The 14,923-nt window shown below is 54.8% G+C and overlaps 1 protein-coding gene across 6 annotated transcripts in view; it reads right to left on the minus strand.

The window, feature by feature from the left end:
- EPB41 (erythrocyte membrane protein band 4.1) overlaps window positions 1-11,144 on the minus strand; it is a 195,453-nt gene extending 184,309 nt beyond the window's left edge. For 4 of the 6 annotated variants that reach the window (XM_032389705.1, XM_032389694.1, XM_032389666.1 and 1 more), the window contains exon 1: window positions 6,558-7,433. In XM_032389705.1, coding sequence (XP_032245596.1) covers window positions 6,558-6,633 — 76 coding nt within the window. In that variant the 5' untranslated portion in view covers window positions 6,634-7,433. Of the gene's footprint in view, window positions 1-6,252; window positions 6,443-6,557; window positions 7,434-11,025 lie in introns of those variants that run through there. The other 2 variants (XM_032389745.1, XM_032389683.1) reach the window with 2 other exon arrangements.
- Window positions 11,145-14,923: the final 3,779 nt, after the last annotated feature.

Consider the following 14,923-nt stretch of genomic DNA (forward strand, 5'->3'; position numbering starts at 1 on the left):
GCTTCATTTATTCATTAATTCACTCCACAAATATTTATTTAGCACCTACTATGAGCCAAGCACTCTTCTAGGTACAGGGGTATAACACTGAACCAGACAGACAAAAATCACTGTCACCACTGAGCTTACCATTCCAATGGTGGGGGAGAGAGACAAACAATAAACAAATGTTCACTAAAATACAGTATGTCAAAGAATGATAAGTGCTATGGAGAGAAAAAACTAGGCCTGGAGGGAAGACAGGGAATGTTCGTGTTGTGGCAGGAAAGGGTCTTACCATTTTAAATAAGATAGGAAGGGCCTTACTGAGAAGGTGACATTTAAACAACAAAAAAAATTAAGGACATGAGAGAGCAAGTCATGAAAGTATTTGGGGGTAGAGAGTTCCAAGCTGAGTGAACAGCAAGTACAAGGGCCCTGGGGTGGAAGTGTGCCCCGTGTATTTAAGGACTTGCCTGAGATCGTAGACCCAGTCGTTAACAGAGCTGGGAGAGGAAAGGAATCATACACAGACTGATCACCCACTGTGTACTTGAACTCTCTTAAGCCTTACGACAACTCTGGAGGCAAAGATTAGGTTCACCATCTCACCATTTCCCAGATAAGGGAGTGAGACCCAAAGAAGAGAAGTAACTGATCCACATCACACAGCTAGAATGGGCAGGTCTGTTTGACCCCAGCCTGCTGGCGCCTCCCTGTTTCTCTTCTCTGTGTCCTCCCCATGCAAATCCTAAGTATCTGTTGAGTGAGTGAATGAATGAATGAATGAACGAATGAATTTCTCAAGCCCTGCCCTCTCAATGAACTGTTTGCAGACCGGCCTTCTTGTCTCTACTAATCATAGAATAACAACAACAACAGTAATTCCAATGTGCCAGCTGTGGACTGAGTATATACCTGAATTTCCTAATTTAGCCCCAAAAGCCCCCCTTAGGTAATCTTAAGAGAAGGTGCTAATATTTTTCCCACGTTATTAGTGAGAAAACTAACGCTCTTGGAGGTAGAACTCCCTAGAGGTCCCACAGTTGGTAAGTGGTAAAGCTGGGATTTAAACCGAGGTCTGTCGGCTCCCAAATCCCTTCTTTTAATCCTATAATATTAGTAGAAACCTCTGACATCAATCCATTGCCTTCTTTTTATAAACCAGCAAACAAAGGCTCAGCGAGGGCAGGTGAAGAGCTGGGGGAGGGGTGCGGCCCACCAGCCCCCAGTCTAGCAGCCCTTCTATTCCACCACATGGGGGCTGTGGACCAGGTTTTTTCTTCTTTGCCTACCCATTTCCCCACCTCTGCAGAAGTCTTCGTGTCGCCCCAGCTCCCGGAGGACAGTTCCAGGGAGCTCACCCTCCACCTCAGCCCCCTCAGCCTCGGCCTGGGTCAGGCAAGACCCTTCCTACTCTGCTTTCCCAAAGCGCTCGCAGTGGCATTAACCAGAGGCAGGGCAGAAGGAAACTGTCCTCATGTGGCTCCTGGAAGAGAGACGATGCAGGCTAGGTGCCAGGAGGGCAGGATGGGCTGGGGGCAGGGGCCAAAACCAGGCCGAGGGTGAGGCTAGAGTGTTCCAGCCAACCAGAAGAGGGGGAGCGGGGGAGGAGGGTAAAAGATGCTAAGCCTCTGGCTTTGAAACCCGTTCACTGGGTGTCATTTGTTCAACAAGAAACTGTCTGAAGTCCCTAGACTGGGAAGAGGCAGGAAGAAGAAGGCTCTTAGAGGCAGCATTTATAATAGCATTAACACTACGGACCGACCACTGAAGCCTCACAGCGCTCAGCACTGGACTAAGAGCTTTATCTACGTCATTGCCAATCCTCACAGTAAAATCAGCCCCATTTTACAGCAGAGGAAACTGAGGCTCAGAAAAGTGAAGTGACAGCCAAGGTCCCCACATCACACCCATTCGTAGGGTAGCACAAAAAGGGTCTCAAGACCTGGGTCCCTGTTGCGTGACCTTGCACCATCAGCCACCCACTCGGATTTGGGGTTCCTGCATCTGTACCAACAAGGACTTGGTCAGCAGCCTCTACTGTAAACTCCAGGAGGCTCAGGTCCAGTTCTGCCCAGACTTTAGGGCCTCCCACAGATACGGGACACCACACTTACTCTTCTCCCCGTCACCCAGAAAAAAAAGGGCCTGGTTATCAGCTTCCAGGGGAAAAAAAATAAAGCCACAGATTTTCAAAATATTTGTCCCTGTTTCAAGGCTGCTGCTGGCTTTGGCCTCCAGCCAGGAAGGGGCCCCTGGGGTGGGGAGTTGGGGGGAGCCCAGGTCTCAAGACTGAGAGTCCTTGGGCCTGAGGCCAAGGGGGGCAAGGGGCAGATGGGGGCGAGCTGGGCAGTGAGCCAGGACCCCTCTGGAGATTTGGGCTTGTTTCTTAATCCTTTCCTCCCTTTGTTGGCCAGAGCCGGCTGCCAGGAGAGGCGGGGGAAGCAAGCGGGTGGGACCAAAGAGATTGAGGAATCCAAACACTGAGGACTGAACTGGAGCCCCTTTTTGTGGTTGTCTATTACATGGAGACACTGTGCAAGGCCACCGGTGAGGATTATCTCACTGAAGCCACCGCCCCTCCCCATGAGGAGGGCCTGCTGTCCCCATTTTACTGAGGTGAAAAGTGGTGCAGACAGGGCAGGTGACAAGGGCCGGCCACACAGCTCATCAGCGGCAGAGCCGGCAGGGAGCCCAGGTTGTTGACTCCCCAGTGAGGCAGCCACTGGGACTGACTGGGGTTGGGGAGAGATGGGGAGATGGGGGGAGTAGGGTGGAAAGGGCCCTAGCAGTCCCAGGAGAGCAGGCAGTTCTGAGCATGATCACCTCCAAAGTGACCGTCCCCAAAGCCCTGCATGATCTGGGCCCTGCTCCCCTGCCCAGCCTCCTCTCCCATCACGGCATCACCTCACCCTTTCTGTTCCAGCCATACCAAACTACGTTACATACGGACATTGCCTGAGCACATAATGTGGATTTAAGCCTTCACACATGCTGTTCCCCATGCTTACAAAGTTGTTCCCTCCACTGCCCGCCTAGAGAGCTCTTATTCACCCTTCAAATCCCAGCTCAGATACCCGATGCCCACTCAGCTGGGCCCACGCAGAAGCTGGGCTCACAGCAGGAACCCCCTCAGAACCCAGCACGAAGTCAGTGCTCAATAAATATTTGTTGTCTCTAGACATTGCATTTTATCACTGAATCTGTGAGGCAGGCAAAACAGGTTTTCTTGTCCTCTCGAGGCGCAGAAAAGGAGGGCAAGAGAGAGGGAGTGACTTCCAGAAGTCACGCATTCAGTGACACTGGTAGAGCTAGAAGCCAGGCCTTCTCTGCACCACATGGCCCCTGGCTGGCCCCCACCCCCAAAGAGCTCTCCCATCCCTGCCAGACCAGCCAGGGTCACCAGAAGTGACCCCCAAGGCAGGAGTGGGGGGCATGGGCCCCGATGGCCTGAGGTCTTGCCCTAGTGTGCAGCTCAGACATTACTGCTGCCTGGGGGAACTGAGGCAGAAGGTGACAAAAACAGACAAGCAGCTTTACCCCCCAATCCAGGTCTGGCTCCTCCTCCTGGACATGTGCCTCAGCCAGAGACCCCAGCAGGCCCCGTCACCCCACAGACACTAAGACCTCACTCTCACCTCTTGCCTCTCCTGCCTGCCCACTGCAATCCATGATCACATCCTGCTGGCTCGGGTCCTAAACAGACCTCACATCCACCCACCGCTCCCCATCTCATGGCTCAGTCCCAGGCTGCATCTCAGTGCCCTTCACCTGCGGAGTTGCCCTGCCTCTCCCCTCCCATTCATTGTCCATATCAAGCAATCCTCCCAAAATATAAGCCTGACCATGTCGTTCCCCTGTTTCACATCCGATGGCTCCCCACGGGCTCTGGGACAAGTCCCCCTAGCTCTCCTAAGCCTGTCTCTCTAGCTGCATTCCAAGTGCAGGTCATGACTATACCCAAAACAGTTCCTTCCACTAGGGATGCCCTTTCTCCTGATCTTTGCCTGAGGAGATAGTCACAGTTCACACTTCAGTGCATCGATCAGAGGTGGAGGTGGTAGTTCTGGGTCCTTCCCCCAAGCTAGACTCTGAGCTGGGGCAGGATGGGGAGGCAGAGACCTCACAGATTCATCTCGGTGCCCCATGCCCAGCACAGGGCCTGGCACAGAGGCGTATGAGGGAAAGCAGATGGCTAGGAAAGGGAGGTACATTCTTATTTCCAAGAGGCCTCCTCCATCCCTTAACCCTACTGGTGTCTTTCAGAACCTGTCAGACTAGCTTGCTACCTGCCTGTCCCCAGCAGGCCCCTCCCAGACCCAGTGTCCACTGTCCCAAGAGGGCTATCTTTGTAATCCTAAAATAACACTCAAAGCTATAATAATAACAATAATTACTATCATCGGGTACTCACCTTGTACTTCATTGTATTATTTAATCCTCATAAGAACTCTAGGAGGTACATAGGTTCTTTTATTATTCCTATTTTATAGATAAGGAAGCTAAGACTCCAAGAGGTTAAATGTCTTGCCCAAGATCACACAACTAGTAAGCAATAGATAGGGAATTCTAAGCCAGGTCTGACTCTCCACCAGTATGCTATCAGGCCTTCTCCTGCTTCCTGTTGTCCCCTCTCTGTGAGACTCTTAGAGCACCGGCCTGAGTGAGGGTATGGTGTGTGTGTGTGTGTGTGTGTGTGTGTGTGTGTGTGTGTGTGTGTGTTCAGGAAACAGTCCTGTAGCCCTCACCAGCCCTTTGCTGAGCACTGAAGGTAGAGCAGACTCAGGCACAGTCTCTGCCCCCTAGGGGAAGGTAAGAGAGTTTTACACTAAGAATTAGGGCCTTGGGGTGAGCAGATTTGGGTCTGAACTCCAGGTCTACCCCTAAACAACTATGTGACTCTGGGTAACTCACTTGATTTACTCAGTACCAGTTCCCACTCCCGTAAAGTGGGGACCATAATGCCTGGATTACCAGGAGGACTAGATGAGATAATGCATCTGAAATAGCATATAACAACCCACCCAGCATATAAGAAACATCCGATGACAATAATACATACGATGACTACAGACTCCCGGGATCCCGAGGCCAAGAGGAGATGTGATTCTCCAGGGCCTTCCCTTGGAGCCTCCTCAGCCAGACCCAAAAGTAATAGTGATAATAATGCCTGATCCACCCATTTGCTCATTAAATAATCCTTCAAGGGAAGTGTCCTTTAGTAACCCTATGTTGGAGGTGAGGCAACGGAGGCCCAGAGAAGGTAGGCTACTGAATCAAGTCCCGCAGCCAAAGACTGGGACCTCCACTCAGCTGCATCCACACTGGGTAGAGCCCAGCCCTTAGCCCAGGGCCCTGGCCAGGCTGCTGGAGAGTCTGGGGCTCCTGACTACTGGATTGTAGTCCCAATTGGGTGGGAAGTTAAAATAGGTGAAAGGAGCCAAAAAGAGGGATACTTGACTTGGCCCTCTCCCAGAACAAGCTCAGCACTGGGAGGAAACCAACAATTACCAAGCAGGGCCCTGTGCTGGGCACTTCTCACTGGCTCCTTCGCACACCCATGTCGGGGAGGTGTTATGATATGCACGTGGCAGACGAGGTCTCCAAGACAAAGAAGTCAGTGACTTGTCCAAGGTCACACAGGGAGGAAAGTGGCAGACTGGGAGGCAGAGTCCCTCTTAACCCCTCCCACCTTCAGTCCCAGACCTCCCCAGCTGCCCCTCTCTCCTGGGGAAACCTAGAGGCTCCATCACTCCTAAGCAGAGGCCTGGAGTCTAGTTGCTCAGGCCCTCTCTCTGCTGATTGATGGGTGTGGTACTTGGCCCCACCTTCAGTTCAGAGCACCCAGAGCTCACTTAACAGAGCCCTCACCCTTGGGCACCCGGGTGGCTCAGTCGTTAAGCATCGGCCTCCGGCTCAGGTCATGGTCCCAGGGTCCTGGGATGGAGCCAGGCATTGGGGTCCCTGCTCGGCGGGAAGCCTGCTTCTCCCTCTCCCACTCCCCCTGCTTGTGTTCCCTCTCTCGCTGTGTCTCTGTCAATTAAATAAATAAATTCTTTAAAAAAAAAAAAAATCACACCCAGTGTGCTAAGTATCTGGAGAGAAGTCAGCTGGTTGTGGTAGGATCCAAACGTCACAGAATGCCCTCCCTCAGTCCCCCTCCCCCCGCCCCACCGCTAGGCTCCTGGACACCTCCCAGTGGCCTCAGTGCTGCAGGACACGCATTAGAATCAAGCCTGAGAGGTAGTCTTTAGGCAAACCAGGACTCACCCAGCAGCAGCCGGTGGGGTCGTGCAGCCCGTCGGGGAGAAGCCGGGAGAAGCCGGGGAGCCATCACCATGACCGCAGGGGCACACGGAAACAAAGAACAGCAGTGAGACACAGGCAACAAAGACACTCTTTGGGGCCCCTCTTCGTCCTGGGCTGGGGGAACATCCTGCCCAGCTGCTGCCCCCGGGGCTCTGCTAGGGCAGACACCCCCTTAGTGGGCAATCTGATCATCTGATAGCATATCCAGAGCTCCTCCCAGCCCCAGCCCACGGGAGGCAGCAGGATCCCTGTAGACAAATACTCACTGAGCGCCCACTGTGTGCTGGGTATTGGGGATACAGGCTGAAGAAGACAGACGTGGCCTCTGCGCGCATAGAGCATACAGTGCAGGGAGGGGGCAGGCGTGTGACTCCTGAATGAGTTACAACGGTGATGAGTGCCTCAACGGGGACGCTTACGAACCCGGGTTCAAACCCTGGCTCTCGCTCACTAGCTTTGTGACGTGGGGCCTGTCTTCTTCACTTCTCTGTGCCTCAATGAGTCATCTGTAAAATGGGGATAGCATTAGTGCCCACCTCCAGGGTTGTTGTGAGGATTGAGTTAATACGTAGAAAACATTTTGCACAATGCTTGGCACGCGGTAAACTGTTCATAACTGGTAGCTACTGTCATTCCAGGGAGCTGTAGGCCTGGGTTTTGGAGGGACCTAGTGTGGGTCAGGCCACCACCTACCTGACAAGGTAGGGATTAAAAGAGACAGTAGAAGTGAAGCTCTGGCCCCGGTGCCTGGCACATGGCAACCAGTTGGTAAGCGGTGGTGCTATCTTTAGGGCTGTTCTCCAGCAGGTCCCCGGGGTGCAGCAGAGGGGAGGTCAGAAATGCCCTCTCCCCAAAACATGCACCCAGAACTGCAACTTTGGACTGAAAAATAAACAGCACTCTCACCCAATGCTACAAATATCTCATCTCCTTTGACCTTCACAATGACCCAGGAAGTGGACATAGGCAAAATTCTTACTATTCCCATTTTACAGATGAGGACAGTGAGGTGAAGGGACTCCTCTCTGCGTGCGCTTGGGTGTGTCCCTTCATAGCTCCAAGCCTAGTTAAGTGGTGGAGCCAGGATTCCAACAGGCATCTGCCTGGATTTTGTTCTCCCGGCCTTCCCTTGGTTTTTTTTCCCCCCGGGGTCTGTAATACAAGCTGCGCAGCCCCAGACAAGACTCTGAACCTCTCCAACGCCAGTCCTTTCATCTGAAATACTTACCAAATGGCCAGCCCAGGATCCGAGCTGTTCCTGACCCAAACTCTTCTTCCACAGGCTCAGCCACTGCTACCCTGCCCCTCCCTCTCACCTTTTACCCCATTACCAACTTCAGCCACAAACCCATGAGCCAAGGAATGTCTGCACTCAACTACTAAAACCCATGTTTTATAGATGGAGAAACTGAGGTCCAAAGGTGGGCCAAGGTCGCCTTTCAGTGCCCAGCTCTTTTACCCGGGCAGACACCAGGTGGGGCTGGCCCTCTGAGGAAACCCCAGTAGGGCCCTGACCTGCAGGTTGCTCCCTCTGCTCTTCTCCCCACCCCACACTGGGCCTGGTGGGCACCTGCGCAGCCTGTCCCCCCGCTCCCCAGAATAAATATCCCAGAGCTCCAAGCTCACCCAGTAAGGGTCAGGCAGGTTCCAGAGGTAAAGGCTAGGCATTGTGGGAGTCTTGGGACCTGCCACATGGCGGCTTCCCCTTTCAGTTGAGTCTGAGCTTTGGGGTCAGACAGACCTTGGTTCAAATCCCAGCCCAGCCACTTCCCAGCTGTGTGACTTTGGTCAAGTAGGTTCACCTCCCTAAACTCCTGAGAAATAGGAATAATACCTATTCCCTCGTGGGATTATAAGGATATTAGTTAATGCTGCATATTAAAGGCTTAGCACAGTGCACAGTAAACGTGGCTGTAATGATCAGAGAACACAGGCCAAGAACAGGACATGAGGGCCCATCACACTCCACCTTGTCCTTGCCCCATTCTTCCCCTCCCCTTCATGTGGGGTAAACCAGGTCCTGGAGGTTATAATAATGGGGGCTGAAAGACCCTTCGAGGCTCTAGGCTCATCTCACCTTCTCATTTCACAGAAAGAGAAACTGAGACCCAGGGAGAAAAGAGATGGGCCCACAGACTATAGGGGAGTAGAATCCTGCCCCCTTTACTAAACAACAGAATCCCAGGCCCCAAGAAAAATCCAAATGCCCCACCCCCACCAGGGGACTATCATAAAGATCCATTCTGCAAGCCCCCAACAAATATCAGGCCACCATGACATTTATGGGGAGCCCTTTGTGGGTATCCTGTTTAGCTCTGTGGCTAGCAGACCTATATGTGGTACTCAGGAAGGGCTTAGGGACAAACCCATGCAGTTCCTCTTTGGCTCCACAGAGAAGCTCTGCTCAGGCTCCCCCTCCAGAGGTGTCTCCTTGCATCTCCCTTCCTCACTGCCACCCTGGCCTCTGTCTCACCCTGTAGTCTGGGTCCCATCAGCTGGGCACAACCCCAGCCAGCAGAGCTCTGGGCCTCCAGAGGCCTATACAGCATCAGCAACTTCCCAGCCAGGCTGGGATATTCCTGCCCAGCACAGCCAGCCAGGCTCCTGGCCAGGGTCCACTCTGCAGAGGGGGTGCTGGCCCTGCCCTACCAGGAACCCCATCCACCCCCACCGGTCTAGCAGGTGCAGCAGCCTGGGAGCCCTGGGAGCTTCTATTGGCACCTGCAACCTACAGGAGGGAGGCCAGCCTAGTCTAGGCCGTGCAGGGGTGGGTTGATCTGGAGACAGACGGGTGTGGCACTTCTTTACCTCACTGAGTATCACCCCCTCATGCAGATGCTCCAGCTGCCTCACACATTGCTGGGACCTGGCAGGCCCTGCCTGACTCCTAATACACAGAGGAAACCTCAGGACCTCCTCACTCCGTTCCCTTCTTAAAACACCCCCACTGGCCTACTCCCAGACCAGGTATCATTCTGGTCACTGCACACTTATTACCTCACTTGATTCTGCTAATGCCTGTGAGGTCTGGATTATTGACTAAGGAAGAACCTGGGACTCAGAGTGGGGAAGTGACTCATGCAAGGTCACACAGCAAAGTGGCAGGGCCAGAAACCCAGTTCTGCTGCATGCAAAGCCTGCAGGGCACCTGATGTCCCCTTTCCTCCCACCTCTCTGCTCCCTAAAGCTTCTGGATCCCCTTCTTCCCAAACCTTCCACCCTTCTCTGCAAAGTCTCTCCTTCCACAATCCCAGTCAGAATTAATCTTTCCCACCTCATGGCTGCTATAACAGCTTGTTTACACGCACCCAACAGCAGCAGGGTCCAGGAGTTATTTCTGAGGTGTCTGCCTAACTGAAGGCAGGGGGTGACCCCAGTACATGCTCCTCAGACCTGACAGTCTGTCACCTCTATCTCCATGCTTCCCCTACCCCCATGCAAAAGTCCTCTGACCTCCTCCTGTTGATCCCCTCCCCACTCCCTGCCTCCCGCCCACGCCTGTAACTGGGGTGAAGGTAGGGAGCTTGCTGAAACCTCAGGGGCTCTGTGCCAGTGCTCTGGCCCTCCCTCTCCCTTTCAGTAGCTGAGGATCTGACCCAGACCTGACACCAGGCAGCTCTCACAGGGACTCCCAGCTGCCCTAAGCACCAGGCCTGGCCAGGCATTGCCTCCTCCTTCGGGAGAAAAGTGCTCCAGAAGCAGAGAAGGGGCTGCCTTCAGCCCTAGTCCGTGAACTTGAGGGGTCACATTCAGCCACTCCCACCCCGGGGAAAGCTGTGGGCCTTGAAATACCCACCCCAACCACCACCACCAACCCTACAGAACAGTCCTCCCCCCCCCCCCCCCTCCGCTTCTGGGGCAATTGGGCTGGGGTCTGTGTGGACAAGTCCCCACCTCCTATTTGCTGGAGGGGAGAACTCTAGTTCTACCAAAAAGAGGTGGGGTCTGCCGGAAAGTGTACATTAAGACGAGAAAACTCCCGGGGAAAGACTGAGGATAGGGACAGGACAGCAGAGAGAGGAGAGATGAGGGACACGGGGAATCGGGGGATGAGAGCAAGCAGGAACCTGAGAGCGACAGAGAGACTGGGGAGACCAGAGACCGAGGAAAGTCCCCGAGACCAAGCCTGGAAGGGAGCGTGCAGGGCCGGGGCGGCGACAGTAGGGCCATCCTGGCTGGCACAGCTGGCACCCCAGCTCACAGGTCCCTCAGTCCGGAAACTCAAAGTCAGTTACGTAAGGGCCGGGGCCGGGAGCGGGGTTCCAGGCCCGGGGGGGCCCCCTCCCGCTGCGCGCCGCCCGCCCTCCCGCTCCGGCCAGCGCTGCGGCGGGCCCGGCAGGAGCAAGCGGGCCGGACAGGGCGGGGCTGGGGGGGGGGGGGACCTGGGGCCGCAGCACTCTGCAGAGACCCGCCCGCGGAGACCTAACCCGGGGCCCCCCGCCCCAGGCAGGCCGGGACCGCCCGGACCGCCAACCGCAAGCGTCCAGCCCGGGACCGAGCTCCCGGACCCCTCTCCTCTCGCCCGCGCCCCTCCCCGCACCCCGAACTTCGAGACGTCCAGGCCCCTTTGGACCCCAGTTCTAGGGCAGGGTCCCCTAGAGCCCTCCTCCCCTGACCTTTAGACCGTGGTCTCGCCCCTACCGGGACGGCACGGGCCCTTGGGAATGGGTCCATCTGTCCCTCACCCCGTCCCTCCCGGGGACCCGGGATCGCCCCCGGACAGTCCAGGCTCACCTGGGCCGGACGGGGCGGGGACCTGGCCGCGCCGGGCCGGGCCGCGTTCTCGCTCTCTGCCGCTCTCGCCCTTTAAGAGGTTCCTGCCACTTTGCCCCGCCGGGGGCCTCCACCTGCACTGACAGGGCAACTCTGGAGTGAGGCCCCGCCCCCGACCCGGGAGACCTCCTGATTGGCGCAGGCAACTGCCAATCGGCGGGGCGGTGAAGAGACGGTGCCGAGAAGTGCGAGCGTCGCAACCGGGAAAGGGCTGGGGCTGCAGGTGCGGTCTGATGCGGACGCCGATCTCTGAGCGGCCCCGTGTTGACCCGAGGGTCAGGGGAGGATTGGGTAGGGAGCTCCTGGATTGGGTGGTGTGGTGTCTGACGTCGTACGGCAAAAGTATGATGCAATTTGCCACGTAGTGCTGCCCCTAACCTAAGGGCTGGAAGGGTGGTAGGAAGGGAGTTGGTCCTAGGGAACCTAGGGAAGTGACCCTGGTGAGACTCACCTGGATCACCTGTCCCCCCATTTAGTCTTGTGTGACCTTGAGCAAGTCACTTCTCTGAATCTGAGTTTCCTCAACTATAAATCTTACAATACTTTTCTGAGAATTAGTGATATATGTTAAGTGCCAGGCACAGGTTTGGCACATAATAGGTGGTGTTCAGTAAATATGGTTCTTGTTCCCCTCATCCCTTTCTTGCCACTCTTGTCAGAGACTTTCCCCCTCCTTAGGGTCCATCAGCACCGGAAGGGGCTTACATAGTCACTGGTCCAAGTCCCCTCCCCTCGCTACCTCATTTTTGGGCAAATGGGGGAAACTGAGGCCCAGTAAAGGCAAGTGACTTCCTGGGAGTTCAGTGGTCTTCCTATTAGATGGGCCCTGGAATCAAACTGCCTAGGTCTCAATCCCCAGCGCTGCCCTTGATTTGGACAAGCTACTAACCCTCCAAGCCAGTTTCCTCCACTGTAAAATGGAGTTAATAAAAGTACTTTACTCGTGGCGCCTGGGTGGTTCAGTCGGTTCAGTGTCTGATTCTTGGTTGCTGCAGAGTCGTGGGTTTGAGGCCCGCGTGGAGCCCTCTGTGGGGCTCCCTGCTCCAGGGGAGTCTGCTTGAGATTCTCTCCCTTGCACTCTGCCCCTCCCCCTGCTCGTGCTGGCGCACCACAAGCTCTCTCTCGCTCTCTCTGAAATAAATAAATCTTTTTTTTTTAAGTATTTTCCTCAAGGATTGTTATGAGAATTAAATGAAATGATCCATGTAAAGTATTAAGAACAGTGCCAGTCTCATAAGCCTCCAAAAATTGCTAGCACTTATTATGATTATTGATGTTAATATTATATCAAGGTCGTAAATTAATGTATTGCCCCCACCAAATTCACTGCAGCCTCCAAGTCAGGTCTTGTTTTAGGCTTCAGGGCCCTGGTCCCTGCCTTCAAGAAACTCAGTCTAGCTGAGGGTCTGCCTGAGCCCCTAGATCTAGGGGATGCTTTCTGATATAGGTGGGTGGGCTCCAAAGCACCGAAGAAGCTTTAGTTCCTTTAACCAGAAATCGAGACACTTGAGACCCTTCAGTCCCTAGCCCTGTAGAACGCATGGGGAAAGCTGACACACACATGCAGGCTCCCAAGCATATTGACACACCTTTCACCTGCTTACAGTTTCACCTACCCACCAGGTAATAATGCCCAGTGGCTTAAGTTCTCAGGCTTTGGAAGCAGTTGAGTCTGGGCCCTGCGTTTTACCACTTTGTGCCTTTGGGCAAGTCGCTTTCCCTCGGGGGGTAAAATGGGATTAATAACAGCCCAAACTTTATATAGCGCTCTGGCAAAAATTAAATGAGAGAATGAAAATACATATGCAAATACCCAGTAATGCATCCAGTATTATTTTTTAATTGCCCCCACATGTATTCCGGCAACCCCGGGGAGAGCAGGCTGTGAATGCCTAGATTCAGTCACCGCAAAGGGGTTTCCTCTCTCTCGCTCCCCGCGCTCTGGCGCTCCGCCTCCGCCCAGGGGGCGGGGCGAGGAGAATGCCCGCAGAGCCGCCCGAGGCTCCAGCGCAGCCCGGCCGCAGGCCCCGCCCCTCCCCGCCTGGGGCGGGCTCGCGGCTCCGGCTCCCAGGGCCGAGCTGTCGTGCGGGTGACTCAGCAGCGCCAGCGCGTGCCCCGGCCTGATAAGTGTGTGTGTGTGCCGGGGAATGTGTGTGTTGGGGTGGCCGGGGAGGGCTCTGTGTTTCCGAGTTTGTGCGTGGGGAGTACATGTGGGGTTGTGTTTGTGATCTTGATTTTGTGTGTGGCTCTCTTCTCTGTGTATTTGTATGTGGGGGGGGGTCGGGGGGGTGCATCTGTGTCACGGTGTGTCCCTGTTGGTGAGTTTGCGTAAAGGGTGTGACTCTGTGTGACCCTCTCTCTTTGTGTCTTATAAACATGTCCCCGTCCTCCCCTCTCTCTGCCCACGCCCACCCCCCCCCAACCCCAGGCCCTGGGGACCTAGAGAGCTCTGCCCTGCTCCAGGGGCCTGTCTGCTTAGGCAGTCTGTTTCTTGTTGAGGTGACTTCTTTTTTTTTTTTTTTTTTTTAAAGATTTTATTATTTATTTGTCAGAGAGAGAGAGAGAGCACAAGCAGAGGGAGTGGGAGAGGGAGAAGCAGGCTTCCCGCGGAGCAGGGAGCCCGATGCGGGGCTCGATCCCAGGACCCTGGGATCATGACCTGAGCCGAAGGCAGACGCTTAACGACTGAGCCACCCAGGCGTCCCTCTTGTTGAGGTGACTTCTGCACTTGTATGGGTCAACGTGGCCTTGTCGGTCACGAGGGGGGGGAGGGGAGAAGGGGGTCGGGGTGCTGTCACTGCCTGGACTTCAGGGTCCCCCTGCCCCAGTACCTCTGCCTGTGAAGCGTCCCCTCCCTTCCCAGACTGTAGGGAGCAGTTACCTGAGCTGCTCCCTGTGGGGGAGACCTCCAGAGGAGACCACTCCCATTTAGTGATTGCTGTTATTTTATTCTCCCATTTGATCTCGCTGAATCCTTACGGCTGAGTGTTCTAAAAAGGATCTGAGACTTGAGAGAGTTGGAAGTGACAACCCAAGGTCATGCAGTTGAAAAGCAATGGAGGGCGTGAAGGTGACAGGCCGAGGGCAGATCTCCTCCCCAAGCTGAGCGCCCAGTTTGCCTGGAGCCTGTGGGGCGCTGATAAGCTTCTGGTGCAGGGGAAGGAACCTGTTTGTGTCCCCCCTCCTCCTCTGAGTTTCCTGGGCCTCCAGCCAACTCCTTATCCTGCCAGTGCCTGAGCAGGGCCACCAGCTTGGATTGGGTGATTGGGTCTTGAGTTGGGTGATAAAGAGGCCAGGGGATGGGCTAGGGGCTAGGGCGAGGGGCCAGGGCCAATATGGGAGCATCTGTTACTTCAACAAAATTTTACTGAGCACCTTATTAAAAACAGGCCAATACCCTGCTCTGTCTAAAAGGGGAAGAGAGTCACAAGACCAGGGCACAAGGAATGGTGGAGACGGGCAAGCTCAGGCTTGAGGCAGGGGGTGTGGCTGGGATCTGTTGCCGCTTTCAGTCCTGACTCCACCGTGTAAGGGAGGGCGTGGGACCTAGCCAGTCATATTTCTCTCCTGCCTGTCAGTCAAATGAGGTACTGGCGCAACCCTGCTGCCTTGCCGGGCTCCAAGACGCTAAAAGGGGAAGCCATTTGTAAACAGAGTTGCACTCCAAACATAATGGACTGTCCTGTTGTGATTCATGGCCTCCTATGAGAAAGGCCTTAAAGAAACAGTATACAGGAGCCCAGAGAGGAGAAGGGGTCCCAACTGGGGGATTAGGGAAGGCTGCTTGGAGGAGGTGGCCCACCAGCTAGATTTTTAAGGATGAGTTTACTATATGGAAATGGACAAGGGTGTTCCAGGT

The sequence above is a fragment of the Phoca vitulina genome, unplaced genomic scaffold, assembly GCF_004348235.1.
Source record: "Phoca vitulina isolate PV1807 unplaced genomic scaffold, GSC_HSeal_1.0 scaffold2, whole genome shotgun sequence".
Classification (NCBI taxonomy): domain Eukaryota; kingdom Metazoa; phylum Chordata; class Mammalia; order Carnivora; family Phocidae; genus Phoca; species Phoca vitulina.